The sequence below is a fragment of the Megascapheus bottae genome, unplaced genomic scaffold (assembly GCF_031878675.1).
Source record: "Megascapheus bottae isolate mThoBot1 unplaced genomic scaffold, mThoBot2.hap1 HAP1_SCAFFOLD_196, whole genome shotgun sequence".
Lineage (NCBI taxonomy): Eukaryota > Metazoa > Chordata > Mammalia > Rodentia > Geomyidae > Megascapheus > Megascapheus bottae.
Window position 1 is genome coordinate 202,298 of NW_028327387.1, and position 27,237 is coordinate 229,534.

Sequence of the window (27,237 nt, forward strand, 5' to 3'; positions counted from 1 at the left end):
GACATATTAAAGCTGTCAAATAAAAAAATGAGTTTTTACCAGGTGGTCCAAATATGTCACCTGTGTGGAAGACATTTTTCAAAAATAGATTGTAGAGGTCAAAAAGTTACTGGGTGTACACACACACACACACACACACACACACACACACACACACACACTTTAACCTCAAGGTGACAGGTTCTTGTTGATACTGGCTTGGTGTCTTCAAAAATCCATTTCTAATCTACTCTGAACAAAAAAAACAAAAACATTTTTGTCAAGAATCTTCCCTCAGATGAAGCAAACAGATCCTCTTCACAAAGAGAAATTAATAGGAGAATGACCCAAAAGAATACACTAGGATTAGGCTTGCTTTTTATATTTTATTTTCTCCCCTCATCATCAAACAATGCAGACCAAAAGTGGGGCCTGTCAACCAATGCTTATTATCAAGGGTGCAATTCTCTTGAAAAATCTCAGAGGCTGAACACCCTGATTCAAATTGCTAGGTAACAACTAAGATTGTCAATGGAAATAAAAGCCTGGAAGAAAATTGAAAAGCAGAGATGAAAGGTGAGTGACCTCAGGGATGGCTGAGTTCTTAAAAAGAAAGAGACAACAAAGATGATAGTACAAATGGATAATATTAAATGAGATTTTGTTGTTGTTTTAAGTCTGGAGAGAGAGCCTCCCAAACAGAACCCTTTTCCAAATACACATTGGCAGGTTTGTGATGCATATTTGCAGGGAAAAAGAGGCCAGTTCCAAGGTTTGGGATATAGGCAGGTAGGTAGGCAGGTAGGTAGGCCATAACTATATTTCTAAGGCAAATATAGAATGTTGAACACTCACTAAGCAACAGATGAGACATAAGAAATTATTGTCAAATGTCGATGTGGCCTTTAAATGTCTTTATCTGTTATTGATGCATACTAATGTACTTGTGAGTAAAATGCTAGAATATCTTATTTGCTTTAAATTATTATAGAAATAAAAGCTTGGGAGAAGATCTGGACCCAGACCTGTAAATGTTAATGACTGTGGAAGCCACGGGTTTAGTGCCTGGAAGTTTATTATATAATTGTCCTACTTTTTGTACACGTTGGAAATTTTCCTATGAAATACTTTAAAAATTAAAAAGCAGGGCCGGGAGTTTGGCCTAGTGGTTAAAGTGCTTGCCTAGCATGCATGAAGACCCGGGTTCGATTCCTCAGTACCACATACATAGAAAAAAGCCGGAAATGGTGCTGAGGCTCAAGTGGTAGAGCTCTAGCCTTGAGAAAATCCAAGGACAGTGCTCAGGCCCTGAGCTCAAACCCAGGGCTGGCAAAAAAAAAAAAGCCAGGTACCAGTGGTTCATATCTGTCATCCTAGCTACTCAGGAAGATAAAATCTGAGGATCACAGTTCAAAGCCAGCCCAGACAGAAATGGCCCAGACAGAAACGTCCTCAAGACTCTCATCTTCAATTAATTACAGAAAAAGCCACAAGTGGTGCTGTAGCTCAAGTGGTAGAGTGCCAGCCTTGAATGAAAGGAGCTAAGGGACAACACCTAGGTCCAGGACTAGCAAAGTAGCTATTCAGAGGCAGAATGAATGAACTCCCACTGAGCTGTGTCCTGTGTTGGGTCTGATGCTAGGATGAGACATACAAAGATACACAATGCATTCATGTCCACTCGATCGTATTACATGTGTTTCAGTTCATAAGTCTGAGAGGCCTCTTAGGAGATTCCCATGTTGGGGACCATCCGTGACAGAACCTGCAGGGAGGACTTCTGCAAATTGTCCATTCTGTCATCTCGTTTAACCACTGTCCTGCCCATCATCCAAGAATCTGAGCCGTTTCTCCTACCATCCTGGGACACCTAGTCTGAAATCCCAAAGGAAGACAAGGCCCTGGAGCTCAACCATGGGCCCCAATCCAGCACCCCACTCCCCACCCCCAGGCCAGGCATCACCACTTCCCAGCCCATCGCCTACAGGAGGAGCAGTTCCTTCAAAGGACATCTGGAGGTCATGTGGCTGCAGTGCCCACTGCGGCTATTGAATTCTGAAGTGGAATGAAAAAGCCATCAACATTGCTTCTCGGTTCATCAGACTGGAAAGCGACGCCCTGCCATTAGAGACTAAAGTCAAAGACTCACGAGGCGCTGAGTTACGCAGTGTGCACGACCATACATACTTGGCAATCTCTCATTTAGGGCTCACTGAAACAGCATTAACTTTCATTTTTCAGGTTATAAGGGGGGGTAGGGAGAGAGAGGGAGAGGGAGAGAGAGAGAGAAAGACAGACAGAGACAGAGACAGACAGACAGACAGAGAGAGAGAGAGACAGAGGAGATGTAACTTACCCAAGATCAAACACCATTTAGGATTTTTTTATTCATTAATTGAGTTTAAAACAATGTAGGAGTTACACAAAGCACACACCTGCCGGCTAGTTGAAACTGCTGACTACTAGTGTGAGGCCTTTCTTCTATGCCATGCTAGTGCACCAGTTGCCTCAGATTAAAGCCTTTCTCTCAGATCACTACAATTGCACGTTCTAGAGCCTTGGGCTCTAGAACAAGGAACCCAGGCATCTCGGTTCTGTCTTTCATACGGTGTGGAGTAGCCAACTTAATGGTGGAAACGTACATTCCTTGGGTAAGTACTGTATGCATCAATGCACACACTCATGTCATGTATGTAAGTGTAGACAGAGATGGATGAATAGATCATGACAGGTGCATGGATGGTGTATGCGTTGTGTATGTTTGTACCTAGCTATTTGTAAATACATGTAACAAGTTGAGAAAAGCATCACCAAGCCAATACAGCTTTTTTTCTACCTTAGGAAGGGGAAAAAAAGTCAAACACTACCAGAAGTTAGAAGACATATACTAATGTTTCTTTTAAATAAGCTTCCAAAAATACAAACAAAACAGATGGCATAATTTAAATATGTATATATATATCATGTGTAACATCCGTGTACCAATAGCAGTTAATAATCATTAAGCACAAATTCTGTACCCAGGGATTCTTCTCCATGTTTAATTAAGTTTAATTCTCTGCTCGCTACACCCCTGCAGGCACATTCTCCTAACACCACCTTTGAACAGCAGACAGGAAAGGGGCATAGTTTTTAGGCAGCTGCCCTCATCTCACAAAGCACAAATAAATGTCCCACCACCTCTGACCCCCACTCCTCTTCCCCAAACAAGCACTGAGGCCATTTTCTTTTCTGTTTTCTAACAGCATTCTGTGCATAACCAAGCGTGGTTTTAAATGAGAAAAAAATTATATAGAAAGGTATACAGCATAATAAACCCAACACCTACATATCCACCCTCTGCAATTAAAAGTTAATGTTTATTTACATCCGTTAGGGTGTATTTAACATCTAGAATAACACTCAGTAACACTGGAATTTTCCTCGTTGCCTCTCCCAAGTTCACTCAGGCTTTATAGACAGCTTGCTCTTTATCAGCTGAGCAATCTTCTTATTCATGTGTTTGCTGGAGAGATTACTAAAGCCATGTGTAAATCCCATAAACAACATGCAACAACATATAGAACTGTGGTATAGTTTCATCTATTCCCTGCAGCATTTGTTTATCCTTGACATTATTTTCAAAGACCCATTTGGGCTGGCACATACCCATTCATCCATTATCATAGCTCTATGACACAGAATCATGTTCATGTAAATTTTTGTCAATATAAACTCATTTATTGGTCAGAGTATGGATTAATATATACTAGTATGTAATGTATTGATATATAATGTACTAATATATAGCTAGCATGTTTAATATATTTGTAATATACACTCTTATTATAGTATATTATATTATTAGAAAATATGTTTATAGATTATATTTATTTTTTTTCCCAATCTTGGGGCTTAAACTCAGGGCCTGAGCACTGTCCTTGGGCTTTACTCAAGGCTAGTTTTCTACCACTTCCAGCTTTCCTGTGTATGTGATATGGAAGAATAGAGCCCAGGTCTTTGTGCATTCTAGGCAAGTACTTTACCACTGAGTCAAACTCCCAGCCCCTATATTTATAAATGTATTATATTATATACTTACAACACATTATAAAAACATTTAGAATATGGTATAACTATATTATTAAATATAATATATAGTAGTATAGTATATATAGTATATAAATAGTATAGTGTATATTACTGGATTGTATATGCTGTAATATATACACTAAATATATTATTTATAAATGCATGTACTGTGTATAGATTATACTTCTGTAGACAGATTTATAGATTTATATCTGTAGATTAGTAAATACATTAATTGATTAACATATTAATACATAAATCTAGACCCTAATAGATTAATTTGGTTGATTACTACATTTTAAAATTGAAGTTCATATAACATAAAATATACCATTACATCAACTTTGTAGGATATGTTTTTCAAAAGAACTAATTTCAAAGTAAATTGAGGATTCCCTAACTTAAATATGCCAAAACCAGTAAGGGAGACAGCACTCTCCAGACATGCCTGTCCTTTCAAGTTATATTTCCCAAACCACCTAAACTCAAACGGCTCACAGCCACCTCCATTCAGTTTAGGCTTCATTCTGCTGGAGTTGCTAACTGCCCATCTACATTAGCAAACTCAAAGTGGATCCAGCAATCTAGATTGGCTTCTCTGGACAAAGAGCAATCTATCTTCATTTGTCCTTGAACAAAATGCCATACGGTGAAAAGTAACAAACATCTCTCTCTTACATTCAGAGGAGCTGAAAGTCTGGCACCCAGGTTATCCAGCTTGGCTGCCCTCTGGTGAGAGCTCTTTCTGTATGGAGTCCTTGGTGCTTTCTCGTTATCTCTTTCTTCACAGGTAGAGGAAAGGGGAAGTCTAATCTCCCTTTCTCTTTTTACAGGTCACTGATCTGTCAGGAGGGTCCCCACCCTTGTAATTTCATTATCCTGTCATGACTCCAGCAAAGTCTGATCTCTCAACACCACCACACAGTGGGTTAGTGTTTCGATATATTAATAGGTGGTGCAGGGGAGGGAAAGCATTGGGTCTCCCCGAGGCCGAGCCGAGCCTGGGTGTAAATACACGGCCCATTTGTGCAGTGGGTGCAAAATACGGCGATGAGCTAAATGTCCCCACCCAGTGTCCAGATTCTGGCCCTGGTCTCAGGTGCGGGTACAGAGCAGTCAAGCCATGGCTGCCTGCCTCCTGCTCCAGAAGTGAGGCAAACATTTGCTGCTGGGATGGAAAGGCCTGCTTCTCTGTTTTGTCTGTGAAAACTGCCTCTCATAAATAAGAGATCAAACCAGGAACGCATATCAAAGCAGATGCAGCCAGAGCCGGGCTAGCCAGGAAGGAAGACAGAGAATTATAAAATGAGTCTACAGCCCTTGAGCTGAGCATGACAAGGAAGGAAGAAGCAAAATCACCCCAGAACCTGAGGAATGTGCTACCCAGAGACTGTTCCACTACTAACAGGAATGGATCACCCAACTAATTCATCTGTCTAACCACCCAACGTGGAAAACTGCACCTCTTAGGACACAGAGACCCTGGGAATGGATCAGTTGTATAACCAAACCACCTGGCTACCTTCCCACTCAGCCATGTCAGCAATTTAAGTGTTCAGATCAGTAGAGACCGGAGTTGGAATCCCATTTCCATCATTTACACATTAAAATCACTTCTGGGTTAGGAACTTGAGCCCCACCAATCTACTTTCCAGACCTGTAAAACTGGGATAACGGATTGGGTGCTGATGGGCTCGTGCCAGTCCTCCTAGCTACTCAGGAGGCTGAGATCTGAGGATCACAGTTCAAAGCCAGCCCAGAAAGGAATATCCCTGAGATTCACCAATTAACTACTGCCCCCTCTAAAAGACCAAAAGGAGCGCTGTGGCTCAGTTGACATTGATGCTAGCCTTGAGCAAAAAAAGCTCAGGGACAGCACCCAGGCCCTGAGCTCGAGTGGTGGCATGCACTCACAGGCATACCGGTTTCCTCTGAGTCACGAGACACCTGAGTAGTGAGGTTGACCACACTTGAGGGCCCATGGCTTCAGAGATACCTGCCAACATTTCCTATCCCAGGCCTCACAGAGCTGCAGTGAGGAGGAAAAGCTACATGCTGGGAAATGACCCCCTGGCCTACAGGATATGGTGGGCTCCCTTGGCTTTGCCCTAAGACAGAAAAGGCTCACAAGGCCTTCTTCACCCAAAGCCCTCAGGTCCCATCTGGATCTTAGGAGAACTGATAGAAATCCTGAGCATTCATTCCTGTGGAAGAGCTCTTTCTCTCCTGCATCTAAGCGCAAGACAGCTCTAAGCTGACCTTGGAGTCCCTGGAGTCTAGGACAGCTTCAAAACAGTACATAGAAGAAAGCATGCCCGTTAGGGACCCGCCATTCTGGGTTGGAAAACTGGCTCCATCAGTTGGCCACTTGTTCATGTTACTGAACCCCCAGATTCTCATCAGTAATGAAAATGATGATCCATTGTTTTAAAGCAGACTGTCCGAAACATCTAAGTGAGAAATGGGAAAAGTGAATTTCCTGCACTCAACTGGGGAGAATGCTATGCATGATGAACCTACCAACAGTCGTTGTGATAAAACTGTGGATGAACATTTGCTAACTGTGTTGACTGCTGTTGGCGTCCCCTGCACCCCTGACTATCAACCCATTTTATCTTCTAAAGAACCCTGAGAGAAACCGATAGCTCTCATCCCAGCCACTCAGGAGGCTGGGGTCTGAGGATCATGGTTCAAAGCCAGCCCAGGTAGGAAAGTCTGTGAGACTCTTATCTCCAATTAGCCATAATAAGAAAAAAAAGCCAGAAGAGGAGATGTGGCTCAAGTGCTAGCCTTGAATAAAAAAGCTCAAGGACAGCACCCAAACCGTGAGTTCAAGCCCAGGACACACACACACACAGAGGAGGGGGGGAGAGGGAGGAGAAGGGGGAGGGAGGGGGAGGGAGGGAGAAGGAGGGAGAGGGAGGGAGAGGGAGGGAGAGGGAGGGGGGAGGGGGGAGGGAGAGAGGGAGAGAGGGAGAGAGGGAGAGAGGAAGAGGGAGAGGGAGAGAGGGAGAGAGAGAAGCACAGCAGAGGCAGTGTGATGGTTAGTCTTGAATGGCATCCTGATTGGCTTGGGGGAAACCTGGGAAGTTAGGAAAGGCCACCTTGGGGTGTGTCTGAGTCCTTTCCTGAGAGCAATAACTGAAGGGAAGACCCAATGAAGGGGTAGAAATCTCTCTGAAAGTGAGCAGAATCCTCCCAGGGCCTAATCAGGGTAAGAGGAAAAAGGGAAAGGAAGCCACCTCAAGCAAACTTTCTCCTTCTCCCTCCCTTCTCTTCCTCATCCTCTCAATCCCTCCCCTCTCCTCTTTGGCCACCAGGACATAACTTGCTTTGATCTTTCCTGCACCATTCCTACCAGAATGACCTTAAGCACAGAGCAAATGCCTTTTCTCTTAGGTTGTTTTCTCTGTTGTTTGTCCCAGCAATGAGAACTTAATCAACAGGGAACATGCTTGGGTATCTCTGCTTTGTAGGAAACTGAGGCACAGGGAAGCGGCAAGCCTGTGGTCAAGGGCAAGGGCAAGGTCACAAGATGATAGGAGCCCGCATCAGAATTCAAGAAAGCCATCTAGCCTGGAGCCATACTTCTTAGTCCCTCTGTTGTTCTTCTTTCACCTGCTCTTCAGCCAGAGGTGGCCTTAGACGTGGCAAAGCCCCACATTAACTCGGGCACGCTGCCACTTTTGTCTTTGCATCACTTGGTTCAAATATTCTGCCCCTGGCAGAACATTTCCCTACCTCACAGGCATCTTGGCAACAATTATAAACTTCTTATTAAATTCTTATTAACTCATTAGAGAATTTAAAAAAAAAAGCACTGCTCAAATTAACCACATCAACCATTAGTCTTCTCTCAGTTTGTGAATCCCATTTGCTCTCAGGAATAACAAGGAATGAGATCAGATGATAAATGATAGTATTTATGGGCTGTTTGGGTTGCAATTTCTCCCAGTGTGAGGGTTTAAAATCATTGGTCCTGAGCTGATCAGATTAAATCATGTTAGGTATGGCTCAAGCCTTCACATGGCTTCTTCTGAGCATTATTTGTTCTAAGTAAATATTATTTGATAATATGCAGATTCCCAATCCTACAAATAAATTTCCCCAAAGCAGTGTCTTCCATACTTACCGTGACTCTTGGGTTGCAAGAAACATAACTAGAACTGATTTGAACCAAAAGTAAGGAAGGGAAAGACTGATCGTGCTGTGTAAGAGCAGGAAGATGGCTGGGGGCTCAGATATGTAATCTGAGCTACAGAGAGGCTGAGACCTGAGGATCTTGGTTTGAAGCCAGCCCAAGCAGGAAAAGTCTATGAGACTCATCTCCAATTAACTATTCAAAAAGCCACAAGTGGAGCTGTGATTTAAGTGGTAGAATGCCAGCCTTGAGTGAAAAATCTCAGGGACAGTGCCCAGGCCTTGAGTTCAAGCCCTTGTGCCAGCACAGAAGAAAGACAGAAAGAGAGAGGAGAAAGGTGGAAGGGAAGGAAGAGAGGGAGAGGGAGGAAGGGAAGAGAAAACAAAGTGAGGCAAAGAGAGGGAGAAAGAAATCAAGAGAAAAATAGAGGAAGAGAGAGAAATAAAAGGAGACAGAGAGAAAGGCAACAGACAAGAAAATGGCTTAGTAGTTTCTTTAAAAGCATACATTTGCCATGTAACCAGCTTTCCCATGCCCTTGTACTTTTAAGAGAAAGACTATGAAAGTCTATGTCCACAAAAAGATATATAGCCAAATGTACAAGACACTATTTCTCATCATTTTCAGTCAGAAATTGAAAGTTGGGGGGGGAGAAACCACCCAACAACAGACAAATGGATCAATCATGAACTACTGGACTATTGATGTGAGGATCAACAGAAACATATCTTCAAATTATTATGCTGAATTAAACAAGCCAGACCAAAACACAGAATACATATTGTAGAGTTCCCTGGACACAAAATACTAGAAAATAAAAATTACTTGTGACGGAAACAGATCGGTGGTTGCCTGGGGTTTAGAGGGCAATGAAGAGAAAGGCCTCAAAGGGGCTCCAGGACACGCTGGGATGCTGTGGATCTATTCACGGTATTGGTGGTGACTCAAGGAACATCCTCTAATGACACACGTGAAAACGTACACAAGCTATTACATCAACCGCATCTCCTTAAAGCTGAAGAACGAAAGAAAATAGTGGGTCACACCACCAACAGCCTTCATTTCAAACAGCAGATAGGATACACGGAAAGACTGTAAACCCCACCCCGCTCATCTCTTTCTCAATTCTCCATGACGGCCTGGGCACCTCTGCAAGGTAACCTTGTCCCAACTACTGCACATGTGAGGACCTTGGGTGCTGGCAACACTAGGAGCTCAACAATCAAGAAGGCCCCCACTCTGCTTTGGTCTGTCTGCACAAGACCACAGATAGACTCTACATGCCTGTGTTTCCCTTCAGGCCACTACTTAGAAATGGGAGGAGGGAGGAGGAAAGGGAGGAGGAGGGAGGAGGAAGAAGGAGGGAAGAGGAAGAAGGAGGAAGAAGGAGGGAGGAGGAGGAAGGAGGGAGGGGGAGGGGAGGGAGGGGGAGAGGAGGAAAGAGGGAGGGGGAGGAAGGAGGGAGGGGAGGGGGAGGAAGGGGGAGGGGAGGAGGAGGGAGGGGGAGGAGGAGGGAGGGGGAGGAGGAGGGGAGAGGAGGAGGAGGACAAGGACCACGACAACAACAACAACAAAGAAGGAAGGAGAGATAGGTAGAGGGAGAAGAAAGAGAAGGAAGATGAGAGGGATGGTGGGAGAGAAAGAATTGGCCCTATTTGAGATGTGTATTCACCCCTGTCGTTGGGAGGTAGGTCTAGTTCCAGAAGAAATAGATACCCAAACACAGTCTCAAAAGGGATTCATCGTAAGCCAAAACTATATTGCAATTTTTTTATCTCTTCTACTGAGAACGATGAAAGGACTGACGCTGATCAAGATGCATGTGCTCATAAACTGACATGTGGAAGTGAAACTCCTTTGTACAACGAGTGAAAGATTATAATAAAGTTACAATAAAAATATAACGGCTACAAATATGTATTTAAATCACGCAATTTTGTTAGTGTAGGCAAATCAACTGTTGACTGAAATATTAGGTGGTAAATGGCTGACATTAAGTGTGAGCTCTGACACGGCCAATGCTACTAAACAGTAAATTCTATCTGACGCCGAGTGACTCCAGGTTGTGCCTTTTGCCTCAATCCAAGTGTTTTCTATGAGTTGGGCATGATCTTGCACACCTGTAAGCCCAGAACTTGAGAGGCTGAGGCAGAGAACCTCAAATTCACTGTCTCAAAAGACACAAAAGGACAGCAAGCAAACATTATTTTCTGTACCACACTCTGTTCTCAATTTCTCAAATTTTTGATCTAAATTTAAAACATTTGCCTAGGTCTTGAGTTGAGCTCTCAACACCAAAAAAAAATGAAAACAAGAAGAAAACCCTGATAATCATTCCATATTTTTAAAAAATCTATCTTTGTGGCCTTCAAGTCCCTCAGGTCAGCCTTGTACAGAAAACAGCAGAGGAATGGGTAGCAAAAGACTGAAGGTTACCCCAAAACTACTTCCCAGGATGCTCTTTACAGGCAGGGGATGGCATTGCTTTTCAGTTGCCAAAGCACATTTCCAACATACCAGACACTGGTGAGTCACCTCATAGTTCCTGTGGTTTAGGCCCAGCTTACCTGGTCTGCAGCTTGTGGACCCCGTGTCCAGACAGCCGCGTGACTGGAGAAGAGTCTGCTGCTGCAGAGACATCATCCCCTTGATGGCTGGCTGATGGAGTTCACTTTGAGGCTGCATGACGAAGGGAAAGGCCAGAGACGTGAGGTACCCCCAACCCTTCAGCCACTCTTCTTCCATCTAGAAATGCAAGGGCGTTGTCATGTAAAAGGGCAGGGCTTACAGACTGCCTTGCAGCTGTGAAAAAAAAAATCAACATGAGGGCGAAAGGCTTTGAAACCCAGCCATCAAACAGCAACTTCCCTGTTCCTGGAGATCTGTAGGAGAGCTCTTTCTTGGGGTGCACCTGTAGAACCTTCGAGTCTAATCTAAAATACCCTGTCAAGAAGAAGCTGAGGAGCAAGCACAGCCCAGGTAGAAGAGAAGAAGCATGCCGCCATCAGCGGGCTTCGCAGTGGATCAGAACTCTTTAACCCTTGCACCTGGACTGGGACCAGGTGGGGTTGATTCTACCAAGACTCTGCTTGTAAACAACCCACACCTCTAGTTCCCCTGCCCTGGCCAATCAGATGAAAAAGCCATCACTCCTGGCCAATGGACAGACAGGTCTTTTGGTATGCTCTTGTCTCCAACCTTCAATAAAGCCATTGTTTTTCCTTTCAAAGAGCATGTGGGGCCTGTGACCTTCACATGGTCACGAATTCCATCCTTGCACCCTTCCGTTACTTGAAGCTTCTCTCCCTCCCTCTCTCTTGTTCCTCTCTCTCGCCCCCGTCCTGTTCCCCCTCCATTTTTCTATTTCATTCTCTCTCTACTGAAGTTATCCTGTGTCGTCTCTCCCCTCTGTAGTAAATCTCTCTCTACTTCCTACTATACTCTTTTAAGGACCCCTTGGTTGGCTACATAGGAGCTAGTTTTTGTTTGGAGAGTAAGCTTAAGGAATTATCTAATATTCTCCTGTGTGTGTTGTGTTGTGTGTTGAGACTTGAACTCAGGCTTGGGCACTGTCCCTAAGCTTTTTCCTTTTTTTTTTTTTTTTTTGCTCAAGGCTAATGCTCTACCACTTGAGCCACAGATCTACTTTTGGCTTTTTTTTTCAGTAGTTAATTGGAAATAAGAGTGTCAGGTACGGGGCCGGGAGTTTGGCCTACCGGTAGAGTGCTTGCCTAGCATGCATGAAGATCCAGGTTCGATTCCTCAGTAATACATACATAGAAAAAAGCTGGAAGTGGTGCTGTAACTCAAGTGGTAGAGCACTAGCCTTGAGAAAAAGACTAAGGATGGGCCAGGAGTTTGGCCTAGTGGTTAAAGTGCTTGCCTAGCATGCATGAAGACCCGGGTTCAGTTCCTCGGTACCACATGTAGAAAAAAGCCGAAGTGGTGCTGAGGCTCAAGTGGTAGAGCTCTAGCCTTGAGAAAGTCCAAGGACAGTGCTCAGGCCCTGAGCTCAAGCCCAGGACTGGCAAAAAAAAGAGAAAAAGACTAAGGACAGTGCTCAGGCCCTGAGTTCAAGCCCCATGACTGGCAAAAAAAAAGTCTCAGGTACTTCCTGCCCAGGATGGTTTTGAACCATAAGCTACCTGCTGAATTACAGAATGCATACCTGTCCAACGGGCCCGTTAGACTACCTTCTTTCTACATCAGAAAGAAATGTCACACAAACATCCTTGGAATGGAAGTGATGGTTTCTGGGTCCATCTTGAGTCTTGGTACAGGACACCAGTAAAGAGAGGAAAATAGGAAAAGACTCTTGTTCCACATCACTGAACCTAAATAGAGTTCATGCTGTAGGGACATTAAAATTCTTGTCCTTTTCTTTTCCCCCTCAAGCCTTTTATGACTTCTGATTTCCCATCTGAGCGAGATGATGAAGAAGAAGCCTCCTATAAAGACAAGAGCGGGCAGAGACAAAGCAAGCCCTGAAACTTCTGGGATACACATAAATGCCGGGTGCCTAAGGATGTTTAAATTTCAGACAACCAACGATTCTTTTTTTTCTTTGAGGGCAAGTAGGATCTAAATATTGCATGAAACAGACTTCTTTTGGCAAAATGATTCACAGTCTATCTACAGTTCAGATCTAACCGGGTATCTTGCACCTTACCTGACATCTCTGCTCTTTTCCTCCATTCGCACCCAGCTGCCAGGTGTGCCAGGGTCTAGACAGCATCTCAGCTGATGCTGACTCGACTCCAGAGACCATGCCCTGAACCACAGGCCAGACCACGGTGGTTCCGTTGACACTGCGTCCTGACACGCAATCACCTTGGGTTGTCCATTTCTCAGTGTGTGAAGAGCAGGCATCGAGGGGAACCATCAACCAGCAATCCACCTCATAGACATTGTAGCCCTCCTCTTCCTGGGGACCCTGGAGAAAGCAGTGATCTGAATGAGTTCTGAGCAGACTCCCACAGGGGACAGGGACCTGCTTGGATGGTAGAAGGCAACCCTAGGGTCCTTATGAGAATACTAATGTCCTCAGACCCCTGCCAAATGAAATCACATGGTGGAGGGTGGGGGACAGGGGCTGGGTGTCTGGCTGGCCTCAACACCTGTGCGGAAATAGCAGCAATTCTTCAGGACCTGGAATCCAACTGGAGAGTATGATGAGAGATTGCCTTCAGCAATATAGTGGATTCTAAGACACTGGACCAGCAGCGACATCTCCGGCTACTTGATTCCCCAAGCATGGCCTTGCTTCCTCTGTTCCTCACCTTTAGATTTCTTTTCTGCCTAATGCCATCAGCCACCTTTTCTGTCGTCTCTTGTGCCACAGAAACTCCGGCTGCTACACTTCTGCAGGGAAAGAATGAATTAAATTATATTACATTGGAGTTTTAGAGAACTTTTGTTTTGTCACAAGTCTAGCTTTGTTGGTTTTTTTTTTGTTTGTGTGTGTGTGTGTTGTTGTTGTTTTTAAAATGAAGTCTAGAGAAACATTACCAACCCACATAAGTTTCTTGTTCTCCAGAGCTGACGACACAGATAAGGAAGCCTAATGTTGATAATGATTGTTCTAGACAAAAGATAGCAGGGAGGATGGAGGGAGGGAGGAAGAGAGAGAGAGAGAGAAAGAGAGAGAGAATCATAATATTTTTAAAAAGTATGTCATGGGTTGCATTCATTTGGACACAAATAAGAAACCAGGCAGATACCAGGAGACCAGACTGAGTATTTTAAGTTTGTCATGCTTGAATAATGGATTATTGTGTGCAGGCTGATGATGGAATAATTCCACCAATCCCAACACTCTCCCCACCACCACCAGAAAAAAAAATCATGCACTTTTCCCCTGCTGCCAAATACACAAAGAAAGCAGGACACCAGAATGAAATCTGTGCCGTAGGGAAGGAGTCCATTTCCTTCTCCTCTTGGGACTTCTCAGCAGGTAAATATTGATTACATTTTCCCAGTACCTCGAGCCCTTATTTCTGATATGGCCACCTGCTCCCAGATATGAATTCCACATACCCACCCTCTGCCCCTCCCCCAAGGTCTCCATAAGGATAGCACATCAACTGAGGAGAAAATTCTTTTTTTCTCCTGAAGAAGCTTGGCAAGAAAGACCTCTAATTGGGAGCATTTAATCCCTGTCTCTAATACTTGTTTCCTCAGAAAATGACAACACGTGTCCACCCCGCAGATCGTTCTTCACCTCACACCACACCTGACGTTTGACAAGACAGGGACACCAGGCGAGGCCCAGAAGGTAGGACCAGGCTGGAAGACAACAGTGTCAGAGGCCTGGCACTTTTTGGTTCTCAGATGAATTATTGATGTCGCCTCAGGGATTTGTGGAGCGGCAGCGGTGGCAGGGGTGAGGAGACGGCTGGTGGTTTGTCCTGGAATTGGCACAAGGGCTGGTAATTAAGCCTGCTGACACTTCCAGGGTACCAATACTACTGCCAGCTGGCTGTCAAGTGCCCACCGTCTGATCCTGCCATCCACAGGAATACATTGTGGGCAAGATTTATGCACGGCCGTCTGTGGACGTCTGTCTCCTGACACTAGCTCTGTGGTCATGAGGGGGTGGGAGTGTTGGCTGTGTATGGCCTCAGTGAACCCTCCAGCTGCTGAGTCTAAGTGCTAGCCCAGCTTCCAAGAGCATGTAGTAAAATTCCACTGCAGAAGGCAGGCCATGGAAGGAATGGTTCTGCTCTAGGTTGGGTTCCACTCAGCACCATAGAGCCAGCACCCTAGAATTACTCCACACCTGCAAGGCTGCATTTATCCACTAGCTCCATCTGCTGCTGGGTGACTTCCAGGGACGTTCACTCTGGACGCTGCCAGCTCGTCCTTCACCCTGAGCATCTGCCTGCAGGACAGAAGAGCCCTCAAGAAGACAGCTGCCTAGTGGTAGAGTGCTTGCCTAGCATGCATGAAGCCCTGGGTTTGATTCCACATACATAGAAAAGGCCAGAAATGGTGCTATGACTCAAGTGGTAGAGCATTAGCCTTGAGAAAGCTCAAGGACAATGCCCAGGCCCAGGACTGGCCAAAAAAAAAAGAAAACTAAAAAAGGAACCAATAGCCAACACTAGGTGACTGTGATTAGTTAAGCATGCTCTATGCATCCATCCAATGAAATACAACTCAGTCAAGAAGACTGAGTATATATGTGCAAGCATTGAAGAAAAGTTATTGATTTGAAAAAATAGATCACAAAGTTGTATATTCCATACTATGATTATGTCCAGTGGGGTTTCAAATATATTGAGGGGGATGCTATTCCTGTGTCATTTCATTTTCTCACCTCTAATTTTATAAAAGGTTCAATTCTGGGGTTTAAGAAACTCAATAACACAATGAATTCTCTTTTCAGTACCATGAATTACCTTTTCACTTGGATTGCAAGAAAGACACTCATATAACTGAGATTGACCTCAGGAGAGCAGAGAGAAAGGGAGAATTGATGACTGGTTTTTCCTCCCCTGCCCTTGCCTATTTGTTTACTTTGTTATTTGTTTCTTTATTTAGAACCAGGGTTTAAACTCAGGGCCTTGGACTCACTTCACTTGCTTGTTTGACTGACACTCCAACTCAAGCTAAGCCTCCAGCCTGACTTCTTCCTGAATATTTTGAAGATGGAGTCTCACGGGCTTTTTAGTCTGGATTGGGCTCATAACACAATCCTCTGAGTTCAGCCTCCTGAGTAAGCGCGAGCTGCCAGTAGCCAACTGGTTCTTTCTTTGCACTGTTTCTCCCCTCTGACCTTGGCTTTTTTTGTTTGGATGGACCCCTCCATCTTGCCACCCTCCACCACGCTCACCCCCAATTCTGTGTAATTTCCAATTTCATTCAGAAAGGAAAGCCAGGATGTCAAACTTCAAACTAAGAGGTGCTCTATGTTTCACACTCATTGATAATCTTTCCCAGTGTACAGTTCATTTGAGGCACCCCAATTCCTTTCCTCTGGTCTGCTGTCAGCTCTGTCCTGAAGAGTTAACGCTCTTTTTGAAATAGAGTCCAAGATAGTTGGGCCCAAAAGAAGATAAGCATATGTTTGTGCAAGCTGGAAAATTGTCCTATATGGAACAGAGTCAAAATAAATCAATAAAAGCAGTTTTGGGCAGGCACGACAGAGAAAAAAACTGTTAATTACTAGTATTACCATTGATAGCTATTCATTTGAGACTTTTGTTCAGTAAAGGCAATTGTTTGCTCCTGTTATATAACCAAAATCAAGAGAATTTACAAAGAACGAGAGAGGGGGAAAAATCTTCTCAGCTGAAACTCAGACAAAAGGCTTGAAGGGAAAATGAGACAAGCGATATTTTCTGGGGATTTACTGAGACAAATCAGCTCAGAAAAGACACAAACCTGTTCGTTTCATCCCAACACCATCCATTCTCATCTGGTTTTATTCCTTGCATATAAATTTCAAGTTTGAAAGGACCCAGATATAGAACCTTTTAAGATACTTCTCCACATTGAAAAGATTTCCTCCTTCTCAAAAGGGATTTTTGTTCTTAGCCGAATCCTTTGAAAAAAATTATATATATATATATACATATATATAATTACACATACACATACACAGCCAAATCCTGAAGATCTCTGTAGTCCCAAAGACCTGAGTTCAATATCTATTTCTACTCCAACAAGGCTCCATGACAGTTGACAGTTTGCAAAGGGTTGTCTGAACATCTCTGCTCCTGTGTAAAGTGAAGATAATACCCACCCACAGAACCATGCCCATCTAATCCTGCTTGAGGCCCTCCAGCTCTCAGCGTCCAGTCAGAGACAGGAAGTGACTTGAGCATGTCAAACAGAACTATAATGTAGGGGAACTGTTACATAAATAATAAAAGACCTAAGCCCCGAACAGAACCATGAGGCAACTCCGTGTTGGTGAAATAGCTCTGCAAGTCTAGTTAGAGGTTGTAAAGATTCCATGGGAAAGCATAGCAATTTTTTTTTGCAATTTTTTATTGTAATTAGTAAAAGGGTTACATGATATTTGCCAGATAGATGGTGCATTAATTCACGTACATTGATACCCTTTCACATGTCTTGGTACCCATTTCCCTACCCCCCACCTGTCTTGGTTTCCCCCCCTTCCCTATCAAATAACCAAATACAAATAAATTCAATATATCAGATAACAAAGTGAGATACTATAACAATATGAGATAACCAAGGGACAGCAAAGGAGATGAGAGACAACATAGTACATTAAGGACAACAATTATTCGTTATATGGCTTTTGTTTCAATATCCTGGAGGTCCTTTCAATTAGCTTCATACTATATGGCCTTATGTATCAAGGTTTTGCTCTATTGCAAATCTCAAAGCATAGTAATTCTAAATAAAGACTGGGGATGTCACTCCAGTAGAGTGTTTGCATAACAACTGCAGGGTCCTGAGTTCAAGCCCCAAACTCAATTTTGAGTTCAATTTTGCTGGTTCTGGGGCTTGAACTCAGGGCCTGGGCTCTGTCCCTGAGCCTCTTTGTGCTCAAGGATAGTGCTCTACCACTTGAGCCACAGCACCACTCCCTCGAGGGATATTCTTATATAGTTTCAGCACCCAGAAGAGCCATAGAGCTTTTCCTTCTAGAAACCAGAAAGACAGTGGGGTCATATTGGCCATCTTTGATCACATGACCTCCCTGGACCAATCCCATAGATGCAGAGAAATGGACTGGATTGGTATATCTATCTGCCTGTGGATCAGATTGATCTCTATCCAAACCACCTGGACTAAAATAATAGTAATAATAACAACAGCAGCAACTATCACCATCATCAAAGTAGTATTAACCGAAAGGGAAGGAAAGAGATCCTAAGAGGTAAACTAAGAGGTGTCAACCTTCACCAAGACAAAAAACAAGTAACTCTTTTTGATCATAATTTACTTGAATATTTAATATTTTACTACTTTTCAGAGAATAGTATCTCTAGTGCACAAATGAGAATAGCAAAGTTGCAAGAGTTTAAGGAAGTTACCCAAGGTCCCAGAGTTGGAAAATGGTTGTGCTTAGGCTTGAACCCACCACATGTCTCTACTATTAAAACTCATGTCTCTTCTTCTACACCATGCTGGTATCTTACTGAGTAGCAAGCATGGAGCATGAAATAATCCAAAGTGATTGCTTGGGGGCCAGTGAATGTCTTAATCTTCACTGTTAAATACTAAAATCTGCATGTGCACGTGTGCTCATTTCCTGGGGTCATAAATTGAATATTCACTCCCTTCCATTTCCCATTAAAACATAGCATGAATTAAAGGGTTTCATTTTCATCACTCAAATAGAGACCTTAAGCCCCATGCTGGAGGCTTACCCCTGTAATCCTAGCTACTCAGGAAGCTGAGATATGAGGATCATGGTTCAAAGCCAGCCTGAGATATGAGGATCATGGTCTGGAAAGTCCATGAAGCTCTTATCTCCAATTAACCAACAAAAACCTGGAAGTGGAGCTGTGACTCAAGTGGTAGAATGCTAGCCTTCAACAATTTAAAAAAAAAGCAGCTCAGGAACAGTGCCCAGGCCCTGAGTTCAAGGCCCAGTACTGGCACAAATAATAATAAAATAATAATAATAATAATAATAATAATAGTTTATCCTTTACCGATTGATGGATCTCACACATACTTAGAACTCCAACTACCTGGTCCTCAACCCAATGAAGTTACAGGGTTTGCTCTAAGAGTGTAAAACTTGAGTCATGGCATCTCTGGTCATAAAAGAAATGCAAATCAAAACAACTTTAAGATTCCACCTCACTCCATTTAGAATGGCTAGGATCAAGAAATCTAATAATAACAGATGCTGGAGGGGAGGTGGACAGGAGGGATCACTACTACACTGTTGGTGGGAGTGCAAACTTGTTCAACCTCTATGGAAAGCAGTATGGCAGTTCCTCAAAAGACTAAATATAGAGCTTCCCTATGACCCAGCAATTCCACTACTTGGCATTTACCAATCGTCCAGAAACAAGGACCTACTAAATCCACTAGCACAACAATGTTCATTGCAGCACTATTCACCATAGCAAAGATATGGAACCAACCCAGATGTCCCTCAGTTGATGAGTGGATCAACAAGATGTGGTATTTATACACAATGGAATTCTATGGTGCTCTCAGAAAAAATGACATCACCCATTTGTAAGGAAATGGAAAGACTTAGAAAAAAATCATATTAAGTGAAGGAAGCCAGACTCAAAGGAACATAGGCTCAATGGTTTCCCTCATTTACAATAATCAGTAGAAACCTTGGGCTCTCCTAGGAGAGGTTCACAATAGAGCAAAACCTAGATACATAAGGCCATACAGTATGATGCTAAATGAAAGGATCTCTAGGATATAGAAACAGAAGCCATATAATGAGTGATTGTTGTCCTTTTGCTGTCCCTTTATCTCATATTGTTACAATATTTCACCTTGTTATCTGATATATTTTATATACGCTTAATTGTAATAGGAGAGGGAAGGGGGAAAATCAAGATGTATGGGGAGAGGGGGAGGGAAATGGGAACCATGACATGAGAAAGGGTATCAATATTTATGAAGTAATGTACCTTCTATCTGATGAATATAATGTAACCCTTCTATTAATTACAATAAAAATATATGAAAAAAATTGAGTCATGGCCAGGCTTCCTCCAGGTCCTTCAGAAGTGAAACTCCAGTTGTTCAGGTCTATCACCTTTCTTGAGTACATTTCCCCTCAGTCATTTACTGTGATCCGATACCCCAAGGACCCTTGTTCAGAAATGGCAGGGCGCTGTCACTGCCAACTGCAGGGAGAGCTCCTTCCTATAGCTGTTACAGGCCCCCTTGTCTCCTTCCTGCATCTGCACTTGGGACCACAAGAGGCAACGTGCACAATGGCAATCTCTTAATAGGATTATATCTTTTTCTGCACATCCCATCTCTAGGGATTATTGTCATTTGTCTCCTGCAAATGACAATTCAGCTTCTCCGGGCTCCCTGGTTGCTGGGGGAGAAATGTTACCGCACAGCTTGTGTCGGATGATGTTTTATAATCATAGCAGAAATCCAATATTAATAGAACTGTCTGGGTAAAAAGGTGCGTGCGCTGTTTGTGGAGCCACACGGGTATCCCTGATGTCTGGAAACACCCCTCCCCCGCGATTTCTTTACTCTGGCATTTCTCCTGTAGACATAAAATTTTAAATCAAGTTGGACCACAGGCACATATGGGACTATTATGAGGACATCCTGCTTACTCTCCCACAGTCCGACAGACACTTTGCACTGCCAACCCTTCATAATGCTCAATGGTGTTTACCATTTTTCCTAAGATACCCTTCTTTTTAATCCCTGCTTTTCCAAACACATCCTCCTCCGATTGCCTTCCGAGAGCACCTCACTCCGCAATGGTGTTTGACTTCCTGGTGGCAATGAGTCTCCAACTCCTTTGTGACCATTGCCTGTATTTTTCGCCTGAACCTCTTTTAACCGCTCACAATTATGGGGGCAGGGGGAGTCAAGGTCCTGGCCCTTGATTTAAACTTCATCCTAACTTAGAAAAGAATGGGGGCTGAGAAGGATGAAAATGTTCCCCTCTCTCTATTAGTCCCCTCAAACACCCCTCACCCCCAACCACCCAGCTGGGGGGACTATGACACTCCTCCCAAAAGAGTGGCCCACACAGCCACGGTTATAGCAAGAGCTCTTGAGAGTAGTAGTGGGGCTGGCCCACAGATCTCACACTAAGAGAATGGGGTTTGTTGTTCTGTTTCCCTGAAAAGAAAGAGAGGGTCAGAGAGGTTACTGGTTTGCCCAAGGTCACTGAAAGGGAAAACCACCATTAGAAATCCTAGCTTGTCTAAACCCAGCAGCATCTCAGGGATATGATTCGTACAGAGCCTCTGATGGTGGGTGGAGGGGTCCGTTACAAAAATCTCTTTTCCAATTTGACACAAGATGTCCAAGAGAAAGCCTTCCTTCACAGAGTTAAAAAAAATCAATGATGTGAGCCCATCCTGGAGTCCCAGCTGGGCTTGAGATCTCAGCACTGCCCTTCTTACTCCATGTCTCCTGACCCCAGTGAACTATTTGGAACCAAGTTACAATTTTCTTTTCATTCTCATTAAGCAGAATACTCCTCTTTAACAACCCTCCCTAAACCACCCCCCATCTACAACCCTCCCTGAGCTTTGCTTGACTATAAAGCGCTCTATTTCTCTGTGATCTTTATGTCCTTAGAAATTACAACATGCTGGCATAGGTATTTAATTATTGAAAGGAGATGTGCCTTGTAAAATATTGTACCTGCAGGTTTGCTCATGCAAAGTAAGGATGGATCCCACTTGGCCAGACAAAACCTTTGCTATGCTAGAGCTTTGTTCTGGAATAAATCTTGGTTTGTGAAATATGCATCCTATAAGAGCACTTCTGGGTTCTGCCTAGAACTGGCCAAACTAAAACACCTTTCCCTTTTTTAAATGAAACTAAACCTTGCTTTTACATAATATTGAGCTGACCCCCTCCTAGGCTGGGAATTTAAAGAACACTTTTAGGGGTAGGGAAAAAAAAACCAGATGTCAGATGATCCATCACAGAGTTTCTTTTCCAAGGCTGGAAAGAGCTCCACCACCACACTAAGGATAAAAGGCAACAGATAAACGTCAAAGTTTGAACTCTGCTCAAAGACATACAAAAGCTTAGGTTGCAGGGAAAGCTCTCTGTGCTGTCCAATATGATAGACATGCTGGTACCATCCAATATTATTGGTTTTGACTTCTAATCCATGGATTTGACTTCAGATGTGTCTGGAATATCCGAAGCAGTGGAATTTCAATTTTACATCATAATGTAATCCATTTAGATTTAGTTGCATGGAGCATCATGTAATCCAGGCTTATCCTTTGGACAGTGAATGCAATTACTGATCAATATTCCTAAAGAACATAGAAGTAAACATGCTCAAAAATATTTGCCAGTGGAATCTGGTAATTTAGAAGAAGGATGAAAGAGCATGATTGAATCAGATTTGTCCTGGGGAATTCAAGGTTGGTTTAGCAGAAGAAGGAAGGGAAGGGAAGGGGAAGGGAGGGGAGGGAAGGGGAGGGGGAGAGAGAGGAGAGGGGAGGGGGAGGGAAGGGGAGGGGAGGGGAAGGAAGAGGAGAAAGAAAGAAAAAATAAAAAAAGAAAGAGGGAAGGAGGGAGGGAGGGGAAAGGAAAGGAAAGGAAATCAATGTCAGCGATTTAGTGGCACAAATTCATGGAATCCCAGTACTCAGAAAGAGGAAGCAGGAGGATCACAAATTCAAGGTCAGACTGGGATATAGACCGAGAACCTGGCTCAAAGAAAAAAAATCAGGTATGGTAGCGCATACATGTAATCCCAGCTGTGTAGGAGGATTCAAATTAAAACCCTATCTGAAAAATAATCAACCCCAAAAGAGGGCTGGGGGCATTGCTTAAGCAGAAGAGTGCTTGCTGAGTAGACATGAGGCCCTGAGTTCAAATTCCCGCAAAAAAGGAGAGAGAATACTTATCTGACTTGAAAAGTAACCTCGTATGTGGTAAGAGTTCTATTAATACTAATTAGAATCAGCTCTATTAACCTTAGCTCATGAATATATTGCTATACTATGTCATTAATGTTGTTAATATATCATTCATAGTATATTAATAGGAATACACTCATACTAACTTATTCCTGTTAAATACTGTTTAGGATTTCACTGTTCCCTTTTCTTAGGCTGTGAGTGTTACACCTCCCTGAGATTTTTTTTTGTGTGTAACAAGAGGCTCCCCTGACACTGAGCCTCATGTGTTCTGAGAGTCCGGGGATCCCCAGATCTGGGCCCCCCGCCATGCCCCACATGGGCTGGCTTCTCCAACACATGCAGCTGCTCTGTTGGCTGACCCAATCCAGGCCAGTGACTCTGCTTCTCTCCTGCTTGCCTCAGCAGTTTTGCTTCCCAGCCGTCCACACTCCCAATGGCTCCAATACGTCCAAAGATGAGCACTTCCAAACCCTGAATTATTTACATCTGAGAGGCTCCATGGGTCCTTTCTCCCTCCAATTCTGCCAACCCCTCCCCCCTTCCAATGAATCATAGCAAATTTGAATCTTGGCCATACACACACAAAGTGAAGTTTTGTTTTTTACTTAGAAGGTTCCTCTGGTACACCCAGGAGAAAAAGGGCAGAAAAAGATGGAGGTGGACAGTGGCTTGCAAAGGAAAAGGGAAAGAAAAGCAAACAACAACAATAACAATAAAGCAACTCTTGCTGAATCAGTAACTAGCAGTAATAGATTTTTTTTAAAAATTCACTTCCAGGCTCAGTTGGGGAAAACAAGATACATTTCCTTGCAATAATTTAAAGAGTGGAATGTTTCATTCCCAGAGAAACTACAGCTGTTTTGACCTATTCCTGGCTTTAGGTTGGACTATTATTTGCGTTCTCTGAATTATTATTGTTGTCATTTCTTTTCCTTTTTTAACATGGTAGCATTTAGGAATGGAGCCAAGTTATAGCCTGATTAAAGTCTTTCACTCTGAATTAAAGGTTTTGAATCCAGCCTTAGGCTTCAGCCTCAGATTTTTGTTGCTGTAGCTGCTGTTTTCCATCCACACCTCCCCATCTCCAGGGGAGAAGAATAGAACTAGAAATCAGTCCGCTGCAGGCACACCCCTCTGAGGTTACACCAATTGGCTCCAAGGAGGGTGCCACTGCTGTTTTGGATGTTATAAGGCCACTGTGGCTGCAACCAGGCCAGTAAGGGGACAAAGGACATCTCCCTGAGGGAAAGGCCAAGGGAAGAGAAGGACCCTTCCCAAGCATTCTCATGTTCTAGAAAAGTCACTCTCCTTGCAATTCCTTTTTTCATCTCAAGAGTTCTGATAACTCACACCTGTAATCTCAGCTACTCAGAAGTCTAAGATCTAAGGATGGCGGTTCAAAGCCAGTCCTGGCAGAAAAGTCCCTGAGACTCTTACCTCCAATAAACTATCAAAAAGCCAGAAGTTAGGGGTGTGGCAAGTGGTAGAGCACCAGCCATGCAGCTGGGGATAGCAGGCAGGAATATGAGTGTGAGGCCTTGAGTTCAAGCACCGGTAGTGACAAGTTCATTCATCAATTCACTTCAGTCACCTGTAACATGAGATCATAAGAGCACCTAGGTCAAAGTGTTGGGTCTGAGATATTTACAGATGCACTGATCAGTAATCAATCAATGCTGGCTGGTGTGTACTGCTCCTCTTTAAGGTGCTTTCTCTACCTGATCATCTAGCATGTCATCTTCCCATGTCTGCCAAGATCGCACTTGCCGATAATGGAAAAAGCACAAACCATACACGTGTGTGCGTACAGGCTTGCACACACACACACACACACACACACACACACACACACACACACCACTTGTCTGTCGAAATAGGCTCTTTTCTGCCCAGGAGGGCCTTAGACTGCCATCTTCCCAATCATTGCCTGCTGAGCAGCAGAAATTATAGATGTCAGCCACCAAGGCCTGGCTGATAGAAAGATCTCTCTAGAAGACAGCTCAGTGGGCCCTTGGACCATAATCCTCCTCTGTCTATGCTTCAACATGGAGCTGGGATTTCAGGTGTGCACTACTGTTGGTTTGTTGGTTGAAATGGGGATAGGGGGAAACTCGAGCCCTGTGCAATGTCAGAGCCCACGTCCCATGTCTGTTACTTGCCTGTTGAAGGGAGGGAGGGAAAGCGGGCAATCTATCCCTACTGGGTGAAGGCTGAGAGAAGAGAAGGGGGGAGGTAAGATGGTAAGGGCTGGGAGTTTGGCCTAGTGGTAGAGTGCTTGCCTGGCATGCACAAAGACCTGGGTTCGATTCCTCAGTACCACATACACAGAAACGGTGCTGTGGCTCAAGTGGTAGAGCACTAGCCTTGAGAAAGCCCAAGGACAGCGCTCAGGCCCTGAGTTCAAGCCTCATGCCTCCGGACTGGCAAAAAAAAATTTTTTTTTTAAAAAAAGGTAATCAATGCCCTTTTTGGCCACAGGCTGCTGGGTACCAGGCCATGGAGAAAAAGACAGAAGAATGTGAAAGAGCAGAAGGAGAAATGAAGCAGTCATGGACCCCGCTGCCAGGAAAGCCTGCACTGTTCTGGCTGCTGCCAGTGCCAACAGGAATGGCAGGCAGCCTGGAGCTCTTGACAGAGGATGGGGAGGAAAGCCAGGAGCGAGAGTCAGCCGGAGGGAGATGCTGGAGGGGCTTCCCCAACTGAGCAGGTGCCTGGGGAAGGAAGACCCTACCCAAGAACAGCCTTGGGAGCCACAAACAATCCCCCTCCCCAACCTGTGCCCTGGACCTCCTGCTCTCCCAGATCTCAAAGCAGCTAGCCCCAGCTCTCCTTCAGCCAGGCCAGCTGCCCGGCAGGCAAGCAGATGGTGACATCTTCACTAGAGCCAAAATTACCTTTCCAGGAAAATGTCTCAACCTTCTCTGGAGGACACAGAAAGGAGCGTGCACCATGGAGAATTTCAAACTTTCTCAAGAAGCTACAGCTTCTTAAAAGTATTTGAGTGAAACAAAAATGTATTTTGACTATAGATTGTTCAGTGCCTCCGATTTAAAAAGAAAAGAAAGGTTGTTGAAAGTTGCCTATAATCTCAACCACCTGGGAGGCAGAGGTAGGAAGATGACAGTTCAAGGCTGAACTGGGAGAAAATACAAGACCTATCTGAAAACCAAACTAAAAGCCAAGGGACTGGGAACAGGGCTCAAGTAATAGAGCACCTACCTAGAAAGCACAAGGCCCTGAATTTAATCCCAGTACAAAAAAATAAATAATAATAATAATAATAATAATAAAACAGGTGCTGGTGGCTCATACCTGCATTCCTAGCTACTCAAGAAGCTGAGATCTGAGGATCAAGGTTCAAAGCCAGTAGGGGCAGAAAAGTCTATGAAACTCTTATCTCCAATTAACCACCTAAAAACCAGAAGTGGCACTGTGGCTCAGAATGGCAGTGTGCTAGCCTGAAAAGAAAAAGAGCTCAAGGACAGTGCCCAGGACCAGACTTCAAGTCCCATGACCAACAGAAAATTAATTAACTAACTAACTAACAGTCAGGTAGTTTCCAGAACTTTAGCTCCTTACTCCCCAACCCTGTCATCCCTTGTGAGCAGCTTGTCATGGACTAAAAATCACTGAATTAAACTATTCTATCTGTCTCTGTCTCATCCCCTCCCTCTCAAATCTCAACATCTGGCTCCCAGATGTATGCTTACCACTGCACTTACTGCTTGCATAACAGACAGGTTCCATTATCAATGCTAATCTGTTTACCTAATTCTAGAACTCTGAGGGGCTGTGCTGGGAAATATTGCACGCTCCATTCCACATCAAGTAGGGACATGTTCGGTGAGTGATTAGCAATGTCTGCATGGAAACAGGAAGCTGGATGCATGGGTCCAGTACTCACACAGAGGGCCGCATCTTCATCACTCTGCTTCTGGACAATGTTTGACTCTAAAAAGCTCCCTTCTGACTGGAGAAAACATTTATGCTGACTATGAGACACAAATGAATGATTGAAGGCCTCCAGAGGAAAGGATTTTGAAGCAAACAAGGAATTTCTCTAGCATCTCTATCCTCAAAACTCATATGACTCCCCTGTTAGACTTCATGTCTGCATGTACTGTTGTCAAAACTACTTTTTCCTACTTCACAAGAATGAGAAGATGGGTCCCCTGGACCTCGTCACTCCTAAACTGGCCCCATCCTGTCCACTGCAGATAAGCATCAACTTGCAAATCCTAGCCTGATAGAACTATCCTAAGATGTGTAGACCTCACTGGTCAGGGACTCAAATCTCAGCTGACCAAGTGGATGGCCTTGGGGGGGAAAATTATTTGCCCTTGCCAGCCTCAGTTTCCTCCTATGCATGAGAAAAAGGAAAGAATTCGGAGCTCATGTAAGAATTAAGGAAATTACAGTTGTTCTGCTCCTAAAATCTACAGGATATTTAAGATACATTGCTTTCTTTTCCCCTCTTTTCATACCCTCAAGGCT

The 27,237-nt window shown here is 43.9% G+C and overlaps 1 protein-coding gene and 1 long non-coding RNA gene across 7 annotated transcripts; one reads left to right on the top strand and one right to left on the bottom strand.

The window, feature by feature from the left end:
• The first annotated feature begins 2,558 nt into the window (after nt 1–2,558).
• On the top strand, nt 2,559–12,754 carry LOC150040004 (uncharacterized). The gene is made up of 3 exons (XR_016534125.1): nt 2,559–2,630; nt 4,884–4,978; nt 12,587–12,754. It is a non-coding gene; the product is annotated as an uncharacterized LOC150040004 (long non-coding RNA).
• Nucleotides 10,161–26,506, bottom strand: LOC150040005 (uncharacterized). 6 transcript variants are annotated; one of them, XM_090327463.1, is made up of 6 exons: nt 26,454–26,506; nt 24,181–24,334; nt 13,471–13,552; nt 12,861–13,124; nt 10,759–10,870; nt 10,161–10,358 (listed from the first exon to the last, which is right to left on the bottom strand). In XM_090327463.1, exons 2-6 carry the CDS (start codon nt 24,240–24,242, stop codon nt 10,285–10,287), a joined length of 594 nt encoding a protein of 197 aa, XP_090183589.1. In that variant the 5' UTR covers nt 24,243–24,334; nt 26,454–26,506; the 3' UTR covers nt 10,161–10,284. The 6 variants fall into 6 exon arrangements, 5 of the variants coding, with proteins under 5 accessions (XP_090183589.1, XP_090183584.1, XP_090183585.1 ...); XM_090327458.1 differs by having other exon boundaries at nt 10,759–10,936; XM_090327459.1 differs by having other exon boundaries at nt 10,759–10,936; nt 26,466–26,495.
• Nucleotides 26,507–27,237: the final 731 nt, after the last annotated feature.